The sequence below is a fragment of the Canis lupus genome, chromosome 19 (genome assembly GCF_048164855.1).
Source record: "Canis lupus baileyi chromosome 19, mCanLup2.hap1, whole genome shotgun sequence".
In the NCBI taxonomy this organism is placed as follows: domain Eukaryota; kingdom Metazoa; phylum Chordata; class Mammalia; order Carnivora; family Canidae; genus Canis; species Canis lupus.
In genome coordinates this window covers 52,490,480-52,508,724 of record NC_132856.1, presented here as the reverse complement: position 1 = coordinate 52,508,724, position 18,245 = coordinate 52,490,480, and the positions used below count along the sequence as shown (strand labels likewise).

The window sequence follows — 18,245 nt, the reverse complement described above, 5'->3', positions numbered from 1 at the left end:
TGCCTGTGTCTCTGCCTCTCTCTCTCTCTGTGTGATTTATTTATCATAATAAATAAAAATTTAAAAAAATAAAAAAAATAATAACAAACATCAGTAATATCAACAATAACATGACTAATAAACATATAAGTATTATTTAACATGTTGCTATTAAATAAATTGATGTTAATAATAAACATACTATTAAAAAGAATAAACAGGGACACCTGGGTGGCTCAGTGGTTGAGCATCTGCCTTCAGCTCAGGGCGTGATCTCGAGGTCCTGCAATCAAGTCCCGCATCAGGGTCCCCGCAGGGAGCCTGCTTCTCTCTCTGCCTGTGTCTCTGCCTCTCTGTGTGTATGTCTCTCATGAATAAATAAATAAAATCCTAAAAAAATAAAAATAATAAACATATTTAAGTTATTCATAAAGAAATGAACATTAAGAATCAATATATTCGCACACCTGCCTAGCTCAGCGGGTACAATTCTTGATCTCAGGGCCATGAGTTCAAGCCCTGCATTGGGCACAGGGCCTACCTAAAAAGGAAAGAAAAGAAAAGAAAAGAATCAATATATTAATGCTACCTATAGGTACACAGCACATATATTCATGTATTACTCGGTGCTAGCTCTGGTTATGTCTCACTGGTTTCTGTCATCCGAAAGTGACTGTCTGACGGAAGAGAGAAGAAATGAGATCATTCTAACATAGGTAGCAGGGCTCCGATGGGGAGATAAGAAAAGTCAGATAATGACTGCTCTTTTTCCGGAGCCAGATTATAGAGTCCACTTAGTTCCAGGCCAGATCTTGGGGTCCAATTGGACCTACAGAAAACCTTTGCTGAATCCTCTGCCAAGTGAAGCGTGTTGTCTGGACAACCTCTACAAACCAGGTGTTCAAACCACAGAGTACAAAGCAAAAGAAAATTGTGTCCTCCCCTCACCAGGGAGCTATCAAGCGGAAATCTCAGCCTTCTGTGGGGACCTGAAGGCTGGGGAGGAAGTGACCCCCCCCCAACTCGCCCTGGCTGGCTCAGCAGTTTACCATCCCTCCAGAGAACTGGGGCAGCATGGAGGTGACAGCAAGGGCACAGACATATCCGGGCTGTCTGTAGGGGGACCAGGGCTCTTAGACAAAGGTGATGTCCCCAGGGGCACACAAATACACCAACAGACGACTTCCGTCTCCCCCCACCCCCAACCCCCCCACCGCCTACTTTTGGGTCAACACAAGGTCTTGGCGGTCAGCTGAGGGAACGGGTTCTAAAAATTGGAAAACACTGCAGGCCTAGACTTCCTGATGGTGTGGGAGGTCAAGGGAAAAGCTTAGCCCTGCCAAAGAGGGCCCCTGAGTGAGAGAACATTGGAAGAAGGAAAAATGGCCCTTTGCTTGAGGAGCTCCCAGGCAGAAGAGGAGAAGGTAGGGCCTTCACTAATTACAGGGCCACTGACAATAATGGCTAACGCTCACACAACACAAGGGCCGGGGCTGGGTGCGGCTCTACCATTCTTCACAACTTTGGGGCGGGGGTCATTATTATTATCATCATCCCATTATTTTTAATAGACTTTGGGTTTTTTTTTTTAAGATTTTTTAAAAATTTATTTATTCATGAGAGACACAGAGAGAGAGAGAGAGAGAGGCAGAGACACAGGCAGGCGGGGAAGCAGGCTCTATGCAGGAAGCCCTATGTGGGACTCCATCCCAGGTGTCCAGGATCACACCCTGGGCTGAAGGCGGCACTAAACTGCTGAGCCACTGGGGCTGCCCTAGACCTTAGTTTTTAGAACAGTTTTAGGTTCACAGCAAAACTGAGGGGAAAGGACCGAGATCTCCCACATACCTTCTGCTCCCACACAGGCACAACCTCCCTACTATCAAATTCCCAGCAGAGGGGTGCATTTGTTCCAACGGATGACCACCCGGGTACCCAGAGCCCATAGCATACGTTGGAGTTCACTCTCAGTGTGCATTCTGTGGGTTTAGACGAATGTATAATGAATGATCCACCATTATGGTATCACCCAGAGTAGTTTCACTGCCCTAAAAATCCTCTGTGCTCCAGCAATTCAGCCCTCCCTCCCTGTTTCTCCCCACTGGCACCACTTATCCGTTTACTCTCTCCAGAGTTTTGCCTTCTCCTCATCACCTCATTTTATTTTCTTTAATATTTTGTTTATTTATTCATGAGAGACACACAGAGAGAGGCAGAGAGAGAAGCAGGAGCCCGATGTGGGATTCAACCCCAGGAACCCAGGATCACACCCTGAACCAAAGGCAGATGCTCAACCACTGAGCCTCCCAGGTGTCCCATCCTCATCACCCCATTTTAAAGATGAGGAAACCCAGCACATAGTGGTGGTGGTGAGATCTGAACTAGAACTCTTTGCCTTGTTGTTCATCCTGAGTCCCCATCCTGGTCGGGAGGCGGTGGCCTCCATCCCTGCCCAGTGGGTCGGAACAGGAGGGCAGTGCTTACCACTCAGGACCCCATCCATCCCTGGTGAAATGTGGAACATTCTTCTCCTTAATCCCTCCATCCTCCCTGGGCCTCCACTGTCCTCCCCAACCCCCAGCTCTTGGCTTTTGGCAGGAGGAACTGCACGAGCAGAAGTGTCTGAGACAGGTCCCAAGTTTCTCTTCATCATCGCAGCACTGGGGGAAGGGGCCCCAGCTGCAGAGAAGCTTTCCAGATGCTGATCTTGGCAGGCAGTGGAGCTGCAGCCGCCTCGTCTCGCCCGCAGGCTCGGGGCCCACTCTCAGCTTCAGGGACGGGGCAAGAAGGCTCCTGGTGGAGGCCGTTCCCTGACACATCTGCAGCAGATATAGTCTTGGCCCTTCCAGCCTAGGAAGGGTGAGCTTTCTCTGGATGAGGGAGGCACGCAGTCGGGGGAGCAGGACACATCGGAGGCCCACTTCTCAGCAAGCCCACTCCAGCACAAATAATAACAGTTGACATATATGTAAAGTGCTGGTTACTGGCATAAAGCTCCCAGAGGTTCCCTCAACTAGAGAATGGGTAGACAAACTGCAGGCCATCCTTACACAGAAGACCACTCAAGGATGGAGTATTTGTAATCCCTAGTTCCGAAAGTAAGGAACTAGTGACATGTAACAACATGGATGAAATCTCCAATGCATTATAAGGAAGGAAAGTAGCCAGGCCGAAAAGGTGACTTAATGAGTGACTCCATTTCTATGACATTCTAAAACAGGCCAAACTACAGGGATGGTGAACAGACCAGTGGTTGGGGGGAGGGGGCTGGGGACAGAGGGAGGGACTGACTAGGAAAAACAGAGCGGTAGAGTTTTGGTGATGAAACAATTCTGTATCTTGATTGTGGTGGCAGTTACGTGACTATATATGTTTGTGAGAGCTTGCAGAACTGTACGCTGAAAAGGGAAGACTTTATTTTACCTAAATTGTAGCCTTTATTTAAAAAAATATTTTATTTATTTATTCATGAGGGACACAGAGAGAGGCAGAGACACAGGCAGAGGGAGAAGCAGGCTCCATGCATCGGGAGGAGCCCGATGCAGGATTCGATCCCAGGACCCCGGGATCACGTCCGAGCTGAAGGCAGATGATCAACCACTGAGCCCCCCCGGGTGCCCTAACCTAAATTGTGCCCTAAAAAAATAAAATCAAACAACCAAAACACAAATGCCTCACAGCTGCTTTACATCAGTCAGGGTCTACAGGGAAGATAGACACATCCCCGACAGAGGGCATTCAGCACAGGGGTTGGTTACAGAGATGAGAAACTAGAGTTGGGGAAGGGGTTAGACTATTTAGAAATTAGCAAATAGAGACCATGCTCAGTGGGAGAGGCCGCCAGAAGCAGATGGGGAGAGATACCCTGGCCCCTTCTACCCTCCAGCCCTCAATCAGCCCTCAGTGGCTGCCATTGGCTAAATTTGGGCAGAAGCCAGTGGGCAAGGAGGTGGCCTATGCAAGGGTCAGCCCCTCACCGCGGGGCAAGGCAGAGCAGGGAATGGATGGCCCCACCATTACCATGTGAGGGCAGGATAATTATACTCCCATTTTACAAAAGAGGAAACTGAGGCCTGGAGAGTCCAGGTGCCCTGCCCCAAGGGGTTCAAGCCCTTTTTTTCTGCTCTACTTCCCATCTGGGCCGACCTGAAGGGAAGTCAAAGGGAATAGAAATGTCTATGCAAATCAGGCCCATCCCCAGGGGCTCTGAGGGGTGCTGCGATGGGAGACTCCTCGTCCTCACGTGTGGCGGTCACCCACAAACAGAGCTGCAAACAAACATGCAGCAGATGTTTTGGTAGCGATGAGGGAGCAGCTCTCCCCAGGAGGTCAGTGGCCCCTGGTCAAGCCTGCACCTGTGCCCTGTACCTCCTCTCCAAGGGCTGCCCCCAATATTCCATCCTTGACCTGTGGCCTTTGTGAAAACCCTTGCACAGTGATGGGGGACAAGAAAAGACCAGATGTTGGAGGTCTTCCAGCTCCTGATGTGTGCTTCCTACGTGGTCAGCAGAGATCTTCTCTGGGCTGCAAAGCTGACATTTGCCACATGCCATGGGGACAAAGGTCACCTGCAATTGAGCCTTTGATCCACAGGAGTGGGCTAGACACATCAACCTTTGACCTCCACCCTGCCTTGGGCCAAAATGGTCAAAGTTTGAGCCTTGCAGTATGCAGGTCTCAAGGTTCTTACTGCCCTTTCATTAAGGCTCACTCACAATCAATACGCCAGTAGAGTACTCCCGTGCAAACCTCTTTCTCTACATCCCATTGGTTCAATTACTGTATACTAAGAACCTATTAGGTGCCTGGCACCTTTCTTTTTTCCTTCCTTCCTTCCTTCCTTCCTTCCTTCCTTCCTTCCTTCCTTCCTTCCTTTCATATGAGCAGGGAGCCTGATGTGGGGCTCAATCCCAGGACCCCAGGACCATGACCTGAACTGAAGGCTGGCACCTTTCTTAGCAAGGAAGCTCAGCAAGAAATAAAGACCCCCTTCTCCAGGAGCTGACATTCTAATGAAAGAGACAGTCAAGAGTCAAGATAAATAAGAATGACATCATCTGTTAGAATGCGGTAAAAGCACCGGAAACAATGACTGGGAAGGCCTATGAAGGAAGGAAGAGTGACTCTAGACCCAGTGCCACCCGGGGAAGGTAACATTTGAGTAAAAACCTGAAGGAGGTGAGAAAGTGAGTCATGCAGATATTTAAGGGACAGAGGTCCAAGCAGAAGGGAAGCTCCAGTGCAAAGGCCCTGAGGCTAGCATGGGATTGACCAGTTTCTGGTGAGAAGACCAGTGTGGCTTAAACCACAGAGTGATAAAGGGGGAGGGTCGGAGGACATGAGGCCAGGTCCTGCAAGGCTTTGCAGCCTGCAGTGAGGGCTTTGGCTTTTGTTAAAAGTGAAATGAGAGGTGTGGAGTGTTCTGAGCAAGGGAGGGATGTGATCTGACTCCGGTGTTTGCAGGCTCCTTCTGTGGAGGGAGAATGACTATGGAGGGGGGGGTGCGTGGTGGAGAACTTGTGTCCGTGTGAGTACAGCGTCATTGGGTAAAAAAAAATCCCTTTTTAGTACCTTATGTGCCCATGACATCAGGGGGGTAAAGACTTACGACTCAGGAGACAAAGGGACAGCTTTCTGTTTCAGGATGATGACCAAAGAAATCCACTCAAGAAACAGGTATTGAATCTCTACTGTATTATAGCCACTATCCTGGGTGCTAGATCTACAGCAGGGAAGGAAACTGAGCAAAATTTTTGTCCTGGGCGAGTTTATATTCTAATATGGGAGACAACAAAAAGCATTAAAAAACACAAAATTACATAGGATATTAGAAGATGAATACTGAGTACTGATGGGGAAAAAAAAAGTCTAAGGGCATCAGAAGGGCCAGGAGTGGGGATTGCAATTTTATTTTATTTTATTTTTTTGAAAGATTTTATTTATTTATTCATGAGAGACACAGAGAGAAAGAGGCAGAGACACAGGCAGAGGGAGAAGCAGGCTCCATGCAGGGAGCCCGACGTGGGACTCGATCCCAGGTCTCCAGGATCATGCCCTGGCTGAAGGCGGCACTAAACCACTGAGCCACCCAGGCTGCCCGGGATTGCAATTTTAAATAGGGTGGTCAAGACAGGCTTCTTGGAAGAGGTGCCATTTGAGCAAAGAACTGAAAGAGGTGAGAGAGAGAGCCATGTGGAGCTCTGGGAAAAGTATGTTCCAGGCAGAAAAAACAGTGCAAGTGCAAAGGCCCTGAGGTGGGTCAACTTAAATGAATGAGATGCCATCAGGAAGGCCCAGCCATGTGCTTGCTTCAGCAGCACACACTAAAATTGAAACGATACAAAAATAAATTATAAATAAATAAATAAATAAATAAACAAATAAATAAATAAATAAATAGAAACGATACAGAGATTAGCAGGAAGGCCCAGCCACCCCTGACTCCTGCCGCTCTCTCCCCACTTCTGGCCTTTGCAACCCCATTCTTTCCATCTGGAATAGTTTTTCTTCTCTGGACAAACTCCTGATGGACCCTCAAAACCTGAACTCTCAGGTACAGCTTCAGGAAAGTCCCCTCTGAGGCCCCTGCCCCCAGGGGTTAAGAGTTCTTCCCCTGGGCTCCCCCAGACCCTATATACCTCCTTTCCCCTATTCTGATTCCTCAGAATTCCTATTCTGATTCTGCACTGCACTGAGTATCTCAATGTTATCTGCTGGAATTCCCTATGCAGTACATAGTAGGTGCCTAATAAATCATTAAGCAAGTGCTATTCCACCATTTGTTACATAAACCCCAAACTTCCTGGCACAGGACAAACTTGCAAATCTGCCTATAAAATCATAAACTGGGGATCCCTGGGTGGCGCAGCGGTTTGGCGCCTGCCTTTGGCCCAGGGCGCGATCCTGGAGACCCGGGATCGAATCCCACATCGGGCTCCCGGTGCTTGGAGCCTGCTTCTCTCTCTGCCTCTCTCTCTCTCTCCGTGTGACTATCATGAATAAATAAATTTAAAAAGAAAAAAAAATTAAAAAAAAATCATAAACTGGGGCAGCCCCAGTGGCGCAGCGGTTTGGCGCCGCCTGCAGCCTGGGGTGTGATTCTGGAGACCCGGGATCGAATCCCACGTCGGGCTCCCTGCATGGAGCCTGCTTCTCCTTCTGCCTGTGTCTCTGCCTCTCTCTCTGTGTCTATAAATAAATAAAATCTTAAAAAAAAATAAAATAAAATCATAAACTGGTTCTGGGAGGAGACATATAACTGGTTGTGGTGGTAGCTTTTAGAGAATGGAACCAGGGAGGGGCAGAGTCAGAGACTACAGGAGACATTTAACTCCAGCTATACTTTTGTAGTTGTTGACATTTTCTTTACCCGGGTGTGTGAATTACCTATGCAAACATAAAATGAATAAATAGAATGCTACAACATAAAGAATTGAAAGACCTTTCTAAATTGCAAAGTGGGTGGAGTTTTAAATAGGCATCCACAATTATTCTAGCAGGGATAGAATACACAATGAAATACATCATAAATTTTTATTAATACTACACAAAAAATACATGTTATACATCAGATACGAACACACACAAAAAAAAGTGCCCACATCTTTAGTGCAGTATTAAAGTCCTTCAAGGTTCACTCCATCCCTGCTTTGGCTCTTGACTTTTTTAAAAATTTAATTAATTAGGGCAGCCCTGGTGGCTCAGTGGTTTAGCGCGGCCTTCACCCCGGGGCCGGATCCTGGAGACCCCGGATCGAGTCCCACGTCGGGCTCCCTGCATGGAGCCTGCTTCCTCCTCTGCCTGTGTCTCTGCCTCTCTCTCCCTCTCTGTCTGTCATAAATAAATAAAATCTTTAAAAAAAAAATTTTAATTAATTAATTTATTCATAAGAGACACACAAAGAGAGACAGAGACAGAGGCAGAGGGAAAAGCAGGCTCCCCGTGGGGATGAGGGGCTTGATCCCAGGACCCCGGGATCATGACCTGGACAGAAGGCAGACACTCAACCACTGAGACACCCAGGTGTCCTTTTTGACTTGTTCTCTTTTTAAAAATATTTTATTTTATTATTTATTCACGAAAGACAGAGAGAGAGGGAGAGAGAGAGAGGCAGAGACACAGGCAGAGGGCAGGCTCCATGCAGGAAGCCTGACATGGGACTCGATCCTGGGACCCCAGGACCACACCCTGGGCCAAAGTCAGGCGCTCAACTGCTGAGCAACCCAGGGATCCCCTTTGACTTGTTCTAAAGCTAAAACTCACCCTCAATAAAAATAAAAATAAAAAATAATAATAATAATACCATTACATTAAGTGTTCACTTTGTGCTATGCATGACTTCATCGCATTGAAGTCTCACGACCTCTCCATTTTCCAGATGAGGAAACTGAGGTTGGCTTCCAGACCACGATCTAGGTGGCTGAGCTCCTCCTGGTCCAGGCCAATGAGTGGGGTGGGGGTGGGAGAGTTGTCAGGCTCTGGAGGCAGCGAAGGCTGCTATGCGTTCATGCCGCCCTCTGGAGGCCACGCGGGGAACGTGGCAAAAAAACAAAAAACGAATATTTGGACGTCAGTTGTAAGGATGCGCAATGAGGGAGGCGATCCAGGGTCTGCGGTCTCCCCAGCTTGCTCTGTGCTCGGAGAGCGGTCTAAGCGCGGACAGGACCGTGCCTCGGAGGTGGAGAAGACCCAGACCCCTCTGTGGTTCCAGGGGAACACGGCCCTCTGCTTTGGGGGATCTGAGACGCACGGTCCCACAGACTCGATCCTAAGGGCTTTCCGCGGGAGATGAGGCCCTCCACGTAAACACACACACAAAGCCACTTTATTGGAAACCGAAAAACCACCGCGGAGGGTTTAGGGGAGCTAGACGGGGGCGGGGGCGGGGCCTGGAGGGCGTGACCGCCACCCAAAGCGTAACCGCGGGGGGTCCTAGTGTCTTAGGTCCCGCCCCCGAACCGCCCCAGCCATAGGCGGGGCCGCTTTTCCACACTTAACGCTCATTGGCTGGACGAGGAGCGTAACCTTCGGCAGGGAGGCCTTATTGGCTGAATTCCTGCACAGGCGCTTCGGGGGCGGGGCCCAAGAAACGCGGGGCCTACGCTAGGAGCGCGCCTTTTTGCTGCGAGGTCGCGTTTCCAGGTGCTGCTGAGGGTCCCTGCGGCCAGGCGTGAGGGTCGGGGGCTGGAGGTTGTTAGTCTTGGGCGGAGATGGGGGCACCCTGGGCCAGGCCCCGCCGTCTTCGCTCTCGCACGCTCAGCTTTCCCGCGCGGATCCGAACGGGGTGGGCGGTGTCGCGGGCGTGATGTCATCGCTAGGCGACGCGCGCAGCCCGAGGCAGCCGTGACCTCTCCGCGTGGGGAGCTGCGCGACGATGCTGCGGCTAGTCCGGGCCGCGGCGCGGGCCTGGCGCCGGCCCACGGGCTGCCGGGTGAGGCCGGAGGCTGGGGACGGGGTCTGAGGACAAAGGTTGGCGGTTCCGGGGGTCGACGCTCACTCTCGGCCGCCGTTTACAGGGCTTGAACGCGGTGGCGGAAGAGGCGGTGCCGCAGGCGGCCAAGCCGGAGGCCGTAGGGAGCGCGGGTGAGGCTGCCGGGGTCGCCCTAGGAGGGACGGCGACCGGGAGCCCAGACGCGCGGCCCTGACCGACGACCTCCCAATCGCTTCAGGTCCCCAGGAGCCCGTGCTGCGCAGGTGCGAGCTCCCGGTACCGGCGCCCCGGCGTCCGGTGCAGGCCTGGGTGGAGTCCCTTCGGGGCTACGAGCAGGAGCGCGTGGGTCTGGCCGAGCTGCACCCCGAAGTTTTCTCCACAGCGCCCAGGTGAGTGGGAGTGAAACGGTGAACCGAGTGCCGGAGGGACGAGAAGCGGGGCTTCAGGGATCAGGATGACCTGGGCTTGAGCCTCACTTTCTCCACCTGCCAAACGGGGATGATGGTTTTCCCTCCTGCAGAGTTGTGTGAGGTTGAGGTCCCCCAAGAGTTAAGGACGCAGAACTCTGGAGCCTGAGTGACTGAGTTCAAATCCTGCCTTCCCTCTTCTTGTGTTCCAGTGTCCCCCATTGTGTCAAACCTCAAGAGGTTGCTGTGATGGTGACATGAGTTAATTGTGGCACGTGATTGATTCTGTAGATATGTTGATTATGATTGCTGTTACCGGGTTTTGCGAAAATAAGCACTTACAATGGTTAAGCCCTTACTGAGTGCCTAGCATAGCCTATTTACATTTTGGTTAAGTAGATCCTTATGGCAACCCTAGGATAGGATCCAGGGTTGCGGGGGGTTGTTTGTTTGTTTGTTTGTTTGTTTTGCTTTGCTTTGTAGATAAAGAAACTCCGCACAGGGCACCTGGGTGGTTCAGCGGTTGAGCATCTACCTTTGGCTCAGGTGGTGGTCCCAGGGTCCTCGGATGTAGTCCTGCATTGGGCTCCCTGCATGGAGCCTGCTTCTCCCTGTGCCTGTGTCTCTGCCTCTCTCTGTATGTCTCTCGTGAATAAATAAATAAATTTAAAAAAAAAAAGAAGAGAAAAGAAAAGAAACTGAGCACAGACAGGTTAAGGAATTTGCTCAAAGTCACACAGCTTCTAAGCTTTAGAGCCAGGATCTCAACCTTATGTGGGCCAACTCCTTGGGCTGGCTTATTGCTCGCTTGCCAAGGCATATGATGCCCCTCAAGTGCATTGTATCTGGCACTTAATAAGTGCTGTTAGTTCATTACTATCACTACTCAGTAGCCCTCTCATTAGTCCCCTGCTTTTACAGAGTCTCAATCTAGTGGAGTGACAAAAGAAATTAAAGACAGGATCCCTGGGTGGCTCAGTGGTTTAGCGCTGCCTTCAGCTCAGGGTGTGATCCTGGAGTCCCGGGATCGAGTCCCATGTCGGGCTCCCTGCATGGAGCCTGCTTCTCCCTCTGCCTGTGTCTCTGCCTCTCTCTGTGTCTCTCATGAATAAATAAATAAAATCTTTCAAAAAAAATTAAAGACAACATATACAGAGTCCCAATCTAGTGCAGGATGACAAAATAAATTAAAAACAACATATTTTGTGTATTTGGTAAATACTTAAAAAGCATCTGCTATGTGCCAAATTCCATTCTAGGTGTTGGGACTACAGCAGTGAGTGAGCACCAAGGTTGCTGATGTTGCTTATAGTTAAGAGCGAGGGTCTGCAAGCTTTTTCTGTAAAGGGCCGGATAGTAAATATTTGCGGCTTTGCAGGGTATAATGTAGCCATGGCAACTCCTCATCTCTGCTGATGTAGTGCAATAGCAGCTATAGACAGTTTGTAAGCAGAAGCATGGCTGTGTTCCAGTAAAACATATTTACAGATACAGGCAGCAGGCCAGATTTGGCCTACTAGCCATAGCAGTTTGCCAACCCCTGGCAAGCTACCCTGGAGTCATGTCCAACATAGCCACATAATGTGAATCACGTGTATAATTTAAATTTTGCTAGTAGCCACATTTAAAGAAAAATAGGAAGAAACAATCTATTTTATTTAAACTGATATATCTAAAATATTGTCATTTCAACATGTAACACTGGCCACATTTCAGTTGTTCAGTAGCCACATGTGTGGCCAATGTCTACTGAATGGGATACTGCAGGGCTAGAGAAGCAAACCAGTCCATAAAGGAGGTGGCAATAAGTAAGTTGTAAGAATAGAAAGAGAGTAAGATACTGTGAGAAGGAGGATGAAGTGGCTATCGTCTTAGCAAGGAGGCTCCTCTCGGAGTTGTTGTTTGGGCTGAGAAGGAACCAGCCAGGGGAAGAGCATTTCGGGCAGAGGGAACAGTGAGCACAAAGGCATTTCACAGAATGGAAATGGAATGGGACTGGAGGTGGTATGAGATGGGGCAGCGAGGGGCAGGGGCAGATCACATAGGGCCCTGGAACAAGAATGGGGGAGCCCCTGTTTTCATGTGGTGCGGTGGGAAGGGCTTTAACTGGAGGTAGGCCTTTCACGTCCTCTTCTTTCTCCATAGGTTGGATATCTTGCACCAGGTTGCCATCTGGCAGAGGAACTTTAAGAGAATTGTGAGTGCCCGAATTGGGTGACGTTGGTGGAAGGAGGCAGGGAGGGCTCCTCAGTTTGTCTTCCCTGGACTGCTAGCCTCAGGCCTTATCTTCTCTCTTCTGAACTATTCACTGATGGGTGATTTGCCAGGTGTTCATTAGGCATTGTGCTGTGGACAAGACCGGCAAGATCCCTGCCCTTCTTGAAGTTCAGAGTCTAGTTAGCTGAACATGAATCAAGTAGTCATGCCTGTAAAAATATGATGAGGGAAGTTGTGCCAGGAAAGGGGATAGTTATCCTCAGGTGTGTAGGAGGTGCTGACTTAGGTAAAGGGGATAGTGGCGTGAGGGTAGAGGTAATGGGAATAGCACATGCAAAGGTCCTGCAGCAGGGACGACAGGGAGCCAGGTATGGCCACACAGATCAGCAGGAACAGTGGTGAGTAGTTTGGATTTTTTGCCAAGTGCATTGAAGAAGCCAGTATCGGTCATGTCTCTTTTGCTTTCCATCTGCTTACCTCACGTCCAGGGAGTCCTCCCCCTGCTCACACCCTCCCTGGCTCACCATGGTGCTAGGAACGAAGTCTTCAGCCTGACATTGGAAGTCCCTCGTCACGTCCCCACCTGTCCCTGATTTTCTTCACTCTCTACACACGTTTCCCCATGCCACACCTTCCTTTCAGTCGCCACCGTATGAAAATCACTCAAAAAATACTGAGTGCCTACTGTGTGCCAGGCAGCAGCGCCCCTGCCTTTCTGAGGCTGTGAGTGAACGAGGGAACTCTCGATTTCTTCAGCCTTCTCTCCCTCCCCAAGTGCTGTGTGCTTGTCCCGATGGAGCCCTAATCTCTGTGCCTCTTGTCAGGCTCCCCAGTGGCAAGGGTTCCCAGGCCTGGGGCCTTTCGGCCGTGACCATGTCTGCCTCGGGAACCTGACCGTCTCCTGCCTTTGCACCTGCAGAGCTACGCCAAGACCAAGACCAGGGCGGAGGTGCAGGGTGGAGGCCGGAAGCCTTGGCCACAGAAAGGCAGTGGGCGCTCTAGGCATGGCAGCATCCGTTCCCCCATCTGGCGAGGAGGTGAGTGGGGGGCGTCTGGGTGTTTAATCGCACATACACACCTACGTCTGTTGTGATGCCTCGTCAGTCCCATTCCTTCTACTTGGGCAGGGGCAGCAGGACTCAAGCCCAGAGACCTCACTGGCCATGTGCGAGTCAGAAAGTTGTCTACTTTCCCAGCCCCCACCAGCCCTGGCTCTAGCCTGCACTCCCCCATCCCCACCCCTTTTTAAAAAATATTTTCTTTAGTTGAGAGAAGAGAGACAACAAGCAGGGGGAATGGCAGAGGAAGAGGAAGAAGCAGGCCACCTGCTGAGCTGGGAGCCCAATGCGGGGCTCAATCCCAGGACCCTGGGATCACGGCCTGAGCCGAAGGCAGATGCTTAACTGACTGAACCCCCCAGGCGCTCTCTCTGTGTGGCCACAGCCCCTTTTGACCCTGACTCCTGTCTCAACTCTCCTGGACCAGACTTCCTGCTTTTCCTAAACCGCCCAGCTCCCCACCTTTTTGGGAAGTCTGAGCTCCTTACCTTGGCCTTCCAGGCAGTGGAGCCTACAGGCCGCACCCCCCACCTGTTCCTCTACATCCTCTCTGACCAGACACCTCTCCCATTTGCCTGGCTGACTCTTTCCATCCTTAGGATGTGTTTGGCCTGTGCCTCTTCCAGGAAGCCCTCCCTGACCTCCTTTGGCTGTGCTGCCCCCAAGAAGACAGCCCTCATTCCCTGGTTCCTGTGTCTGAATACGAATGACATGAGGGCATTCATCTTGTTCTGTGTTGCACCCCCAGGGCCCAGCAGAGGATGGACACAATAGGTAGATGGTCCTCACTCAGGGTTTGACAGCTGAGAAAACAGGCTCAGTGAGGCAAAGTCATCTATTGCAGGTGATGCTGGACCTGAGGCCCTACCTCTTTGCTGATTCTGTTTGGTGCCTCTCTACACCAGCCACTGTGACAAATTTCTGACCTCTATGCCCAGCTGGGGTCTTTACCTGTTCACACCTCTGTCTCTGCAGGAGGCATTGCCCACGGCCCCCGCGGCCCCACCAGCTACTACTATATGCTGCCCATGAAAGTGCGGGTGCAGGGCCTCAAGGTGGCGCTGACGGTCAAGCTGGCCCAGGTACAGCCCTGATCCCACCAGGAGCTGCTGGGGTCCTGGGGCCTGGGCTGTGGGGGCTGGAGAATTCAGGCGGCTCCCGGGAGGCCTTCACGGGCTCAGACTGCCCTTTCTTCCCAATAGGATGACCTGCACATTGTAGACTCCCTGGAGCTGCCGACCTCGGACCCCCAGTACCTGACAGAACTGGCCCGCTACCGCCACTGGGGTGACTCTGTGCTCCTTGTGGACCTGTGAGGGTGCGGGACAGAGCAGGGGTGGGGGTGCTGGGTGCCAGGCCCTGGCCTCTGCAGCTGCAGCATTCCCCTCCTGGCCTCGGTTTCAGAGCATACGAGAACATGCCTCAGAACATCGTGGCAGCCACCACTGGGCTCAAGACCTTCAACCTAATCCCAGCTGTCGGTGAGCAGAGGGCCCCGCTTCTCCCCAGGTCCCCAACAGCCCACGGGCCAGTTCCAGTTGTACACCTGCCACTCTGTGCCCTCATCAACCCAGCCCTCAGCTTGGCCGAACAGGGCATCGGGAAATGCCATCCTTAAAGGCTTTGTGCGACCTCTGGTCTCGGTGCTGGGCACGGAGTGATTGCGCGGGCTGCCAACTATCCTCATCTGGCTCCTCGCTCAGACAGGCGGAGCTGTGGGGTCCTGTCTGGCTGGGCCAGGTCTCAGCCATCACCACATTGATTCATCCCTAAGGCTCTCTCTCCTGACTGCGTGACTGGCTGCTTCTCCGACAGCTGCACCTGGGGTTCTCAGGAGCACCTTGTCCTATAAGTACTCGGAATTCCACCTGTTGTACCCCCCAGCGCCCCCCTCTCCTTGGCGGCCCTGTCCCGGGGTTCCTGTTCTCTTCTGCAGCCTGTTGTCCCCACCACGGCCACCAGAGGGCGCCTGTGAGCCCCGGAGCCCCAGCGCTCCCCTCTGCCCACAGCCTGGGGGGTTCCCACTTCCCTCTTTTCAAAGCCCAAATACTCCTGAGGCCCACAAGATCCTGCACAACTTGCCCCATCCTCTCCTTCCGGTGTGTCTGTCCCACTGGAGTGTGAGGTGGGAATCACAGCCGCAGCGCAGGGCAGAGCCAGGCTCACAGGAGGCTCTCCATCTGCGGCTGACTGGAGGGTAGTCGCTTGCCCAGGGTCTTGCCGTCAGTGAGCAGCTGAGCCCAGGTTTGAACCTAGCCTGCAAGATCTGGGACCCCATGCCAGGCCATGTGTCTCTATAGGAGGGGAATGTGGGGAGGGGTTTGCTCCCTCCAGGAGGAAAGGGGGCTCCAGATGTGGTAGGCAGCCCAGCCTGGACTGCTTCTCTACCCCCACCCCCAGGCCTGAACGTGTACAGCATGCTCAAACACCAGACCCTGGTTCTGACCCTGCAGACCTTGGCCTTCCTGGAGGAGAAGCTGCTCTGGCATGACTCGCGCTACACACCCCTCTACCCCTTCCGCCTACCCTACCGCGACTTCCCCTGAACCCGGATCCTGTGCACTCTGGGGCCCATCAGGCACCCTCTTCCTGGACCACTCCATGCCAGGTGCCTGCTGTGAGCCAGCCTGAGCCCCTGGCAGGCTTGGGAACCATGTGCCCACGCAACCCACTCATCCCAACAGGAAGCGAATTCCACAACACACAGTAGCCAGGCAGGCATCACTACCAGGAAGGGGCAACGCAGCAAGAAAGCTGGACTGAACTCTGGCCCCAATTTTCTCTTAAATTTTGAAGATAGATTTTATTTTTTAATCAAGGAAGAGAAACAGAACAGCTCATTCCCATTTTGTAAATACTTCTACTTGGCAAGTCCAGCTCTCCTCAGTGCTAGGTGCTTCTGGGTACCTCTCTCAAGGGACAACCTCAGGGCTGTTTATAGCAATGACCCCACCATCAGCTTTCCCAGGATGAGTCCAACTCCAGTAGTGTGCAGAGGAGTGTGGGCACTGCTGTCCCTAGGAACCCATTCCCAAGCCCTGTCACCGAGAATTCACCTCCCTGATGGTGTCTCGGGTGCCCTTGATTATGGTCCTTCAGGCCAAGCAGTGGGTTTGATTCTACAAATAGGAAGTGTAAGCCTGGGCTTTCACCATGATTTTCCCCTAAGCAGAGTGTGAAGCTACGTCAATACACGAGGAAATAAACACATTTGTAAAAGCACCTACCTGGATATCCTCATTTTTTTTTAAGATTTTTTATTTATTTATTCATGAGAGACACAGAGAGGGAGAGGCACAGGCACAGGCAAAGGGAGAAGCAGGCTCCATGCAGGGAGCCTGATGTGGGACTCGATCCCCGGTCTCCAGGATCAGGCTCTGGGCTGAAGGCGGCGCTAAACCACTGAGCCACCCAGGCTGCCCGGGTATCCTCATTCTTAAGTCTGCTGATGTTTGCTCACCATGTTCATTTTTTTCGGTAATAGTCATAACTCAGATTATAATGCAGTCAGTTTCTTTAAAGTCATCCAGACCTGACATCTGCATGTGTAGGCCCAGCCAGGCCAGGCAGCCACAGTGACCACCCATGGCTAGGCTGCCCCTTCCTTGACAGAAACATCTCTGGAATGCGTCTCCAGGGAGTGCCTTCAGAGCTTGCAACACATTCTTTGAAAATCCTCAAAGATATCCTTAAAGCACCAGATTCAACTAAGTAAAAAAGCCATTTGGAGCCAGTAGTAAGAAGGGGAGCAGAGGGTAGGTAGGAAATGGGGCTGGGGCTGAAGCCAAATGTCCCAGTCTCGCTTGTGCCTCTCACCGGCCCCACGGACACGAGTGAGACCCAGCTGTTCTGACGGCGCCCACACCAGTCTAGGTTTGGCTCCGAGTACCGCTGCTTAGTGGTCCACTTCACGGCGGACGGGAAACCAAGCCCAACACCGCCCTCGCCGCCAGACTTTCCAAAGAAATGTGTCAGAACCTGCTCCACCGTCCTGGAAACCCTCAGCCAGACTAAGGACGCAAAAAAGCATTAGGAAAAAAATGATCTGAGGGCACCTGGAGGGCTCAGTTGGTTGAGCATCTGACTCAGTTTTGGCTCAGGTCGTGATCTCAAGGTCATGGGGTTGAGCCCCCTCCCCCCACAGCTCTGCGCCCAGCCGGGAGGCTGCTGGAGAGTCCCCCTCCTGCTCTTCCCCCCCATTCGGGCTCTCTCTGTCTCTCAAATCTTTAGGGCATCTGGGTGGCTCAATGGGTTAAGCATCTGCCTTTGGCTCCAGTCATGATCCCCGGGTCCTGGGATCAAGCACCCCTGCTCAGCGGGGAGCCTGCTTCTCTCTCTCCCTCCGCCCCTCCCCCCGCTCATGCACACGGCTCTCTCCATCTCTCTCACACACAAAAAAAAAATCTTAAAAAGAAAAAGATAAAAATAAGTCTTAAGAAAAGATCTGGGACGCCTGGGTGGCTCAGCAGTTGAGCATCTGTCTTCAGCTCAGGGCGTGATCCCGGAGTCCCGGAATCAAGTCCCACATTGGGCTCCCTGCATGGAGCCTGCTTCTCCCTCTGCCTGTGTCTCTGCCTCTCTCTTTGTCTTGAATAAATAAAAATTTTTTTTAAAGATCTGATAACTAGAATGTGCTTCCAAATAATCAGGAGGCAGTGTGTGTATTAGTTTCCTAGGGCTGCCTTAACCGAGTACCACTGGCTGGGGCGCTAAAAGAACAGAAATGCATTGTCTCACGGTTCAAGAAGCTAGAAATCCGAGATCAAGGTGTCGGCGAGTTGGTTCCTTCTGAGGCTCTGACGGAGACGTCCCATCCCTCTCCCCTGGCTTCTGGTGGTTTGCTGGCAATCCTTGGCATTACTTGGCTCGTAATCACCCAAGGTCTTCCCTCACCTTCGAATGGCCATGTTCCTGGGTATGTGCCTGTGTCCAGATTTCCCCTTTTTATAAGGACACGGGTCATATTGGGTTAGCCCTTGCCCGGATAACTTCATCTTACTCATTTACAACTACTAGGGTTAGCACTTTTTTTTTTCTCTTGCTGGGAAGAGCAACAGTTGATCCCATGACGCGGTGTAAGGTGAGATCTGGAAAAAGAATCAGCTGTGAGAGGGGTGCCTGGGGCGCTTGGCTGGTTAAGTGTCTGCCTTTGAC

General features: G+C 51.7%; 1 protein-coding gene across 1 annotated transcript; it reads left to right on the top strand.

The window, feature by feature from the left end:
- Positions 1-9,062: 9,062 nt before the first annotated feature.
- MRPL4 (mitochondrial ribosomal protein L4) lies at positions 9,063-16,313 on the top strand. Its single transcript, XM_072787273.1, has 9 exons — positions 9,063-9,409; positions 9,495-9,561; positions 9,648-9,798; positions 11,962-12,013; positions 12,953-13,070; positions 14,067-14,173; positions 14,294-14,403; positions 14,496-14,572; positions 15,492-16,313. The coding sequence occupies exons 1-9, from the start codon at positions 9,353-9,355 to the stop codon at positions 15,635-15,637; spliced, it is 885 nt and encodes a 294-aa protein (XP_072643374.1). The 5' UTR covers positions 9,063-9,352; the 3' UTR covers positions 15,638-16,313.
- The last annotated feature ends 1,932 nt before the right edge of the window (positions 16,314-18,245 follow it).

Bases quoted from the DNA above. Each gene is read 5' to 3' on its own strand.
- MRPL4 (XM_072787273.1), top strand. From the start codon at position 9,353: ATGCTGCGGCTAGTCCGGGCCGCGGCGCGGGCCTGGCGCCGGCCCACG. The intron at 14,174-14,293 runs GTACAGCCCTGA...TCTTCCCAATAG, and splicing joins TGACGGTCAAGCTGGCCCAG to GATGACCTGCACATTGTAGA. The intron at 14,573-15,491 runs GTGAGCAGAGGG...CCCCACCCCCAG, and splicing joins CAACCTAATCCCAGCTGTCG to GCCTGAACGTGTACAGCATG.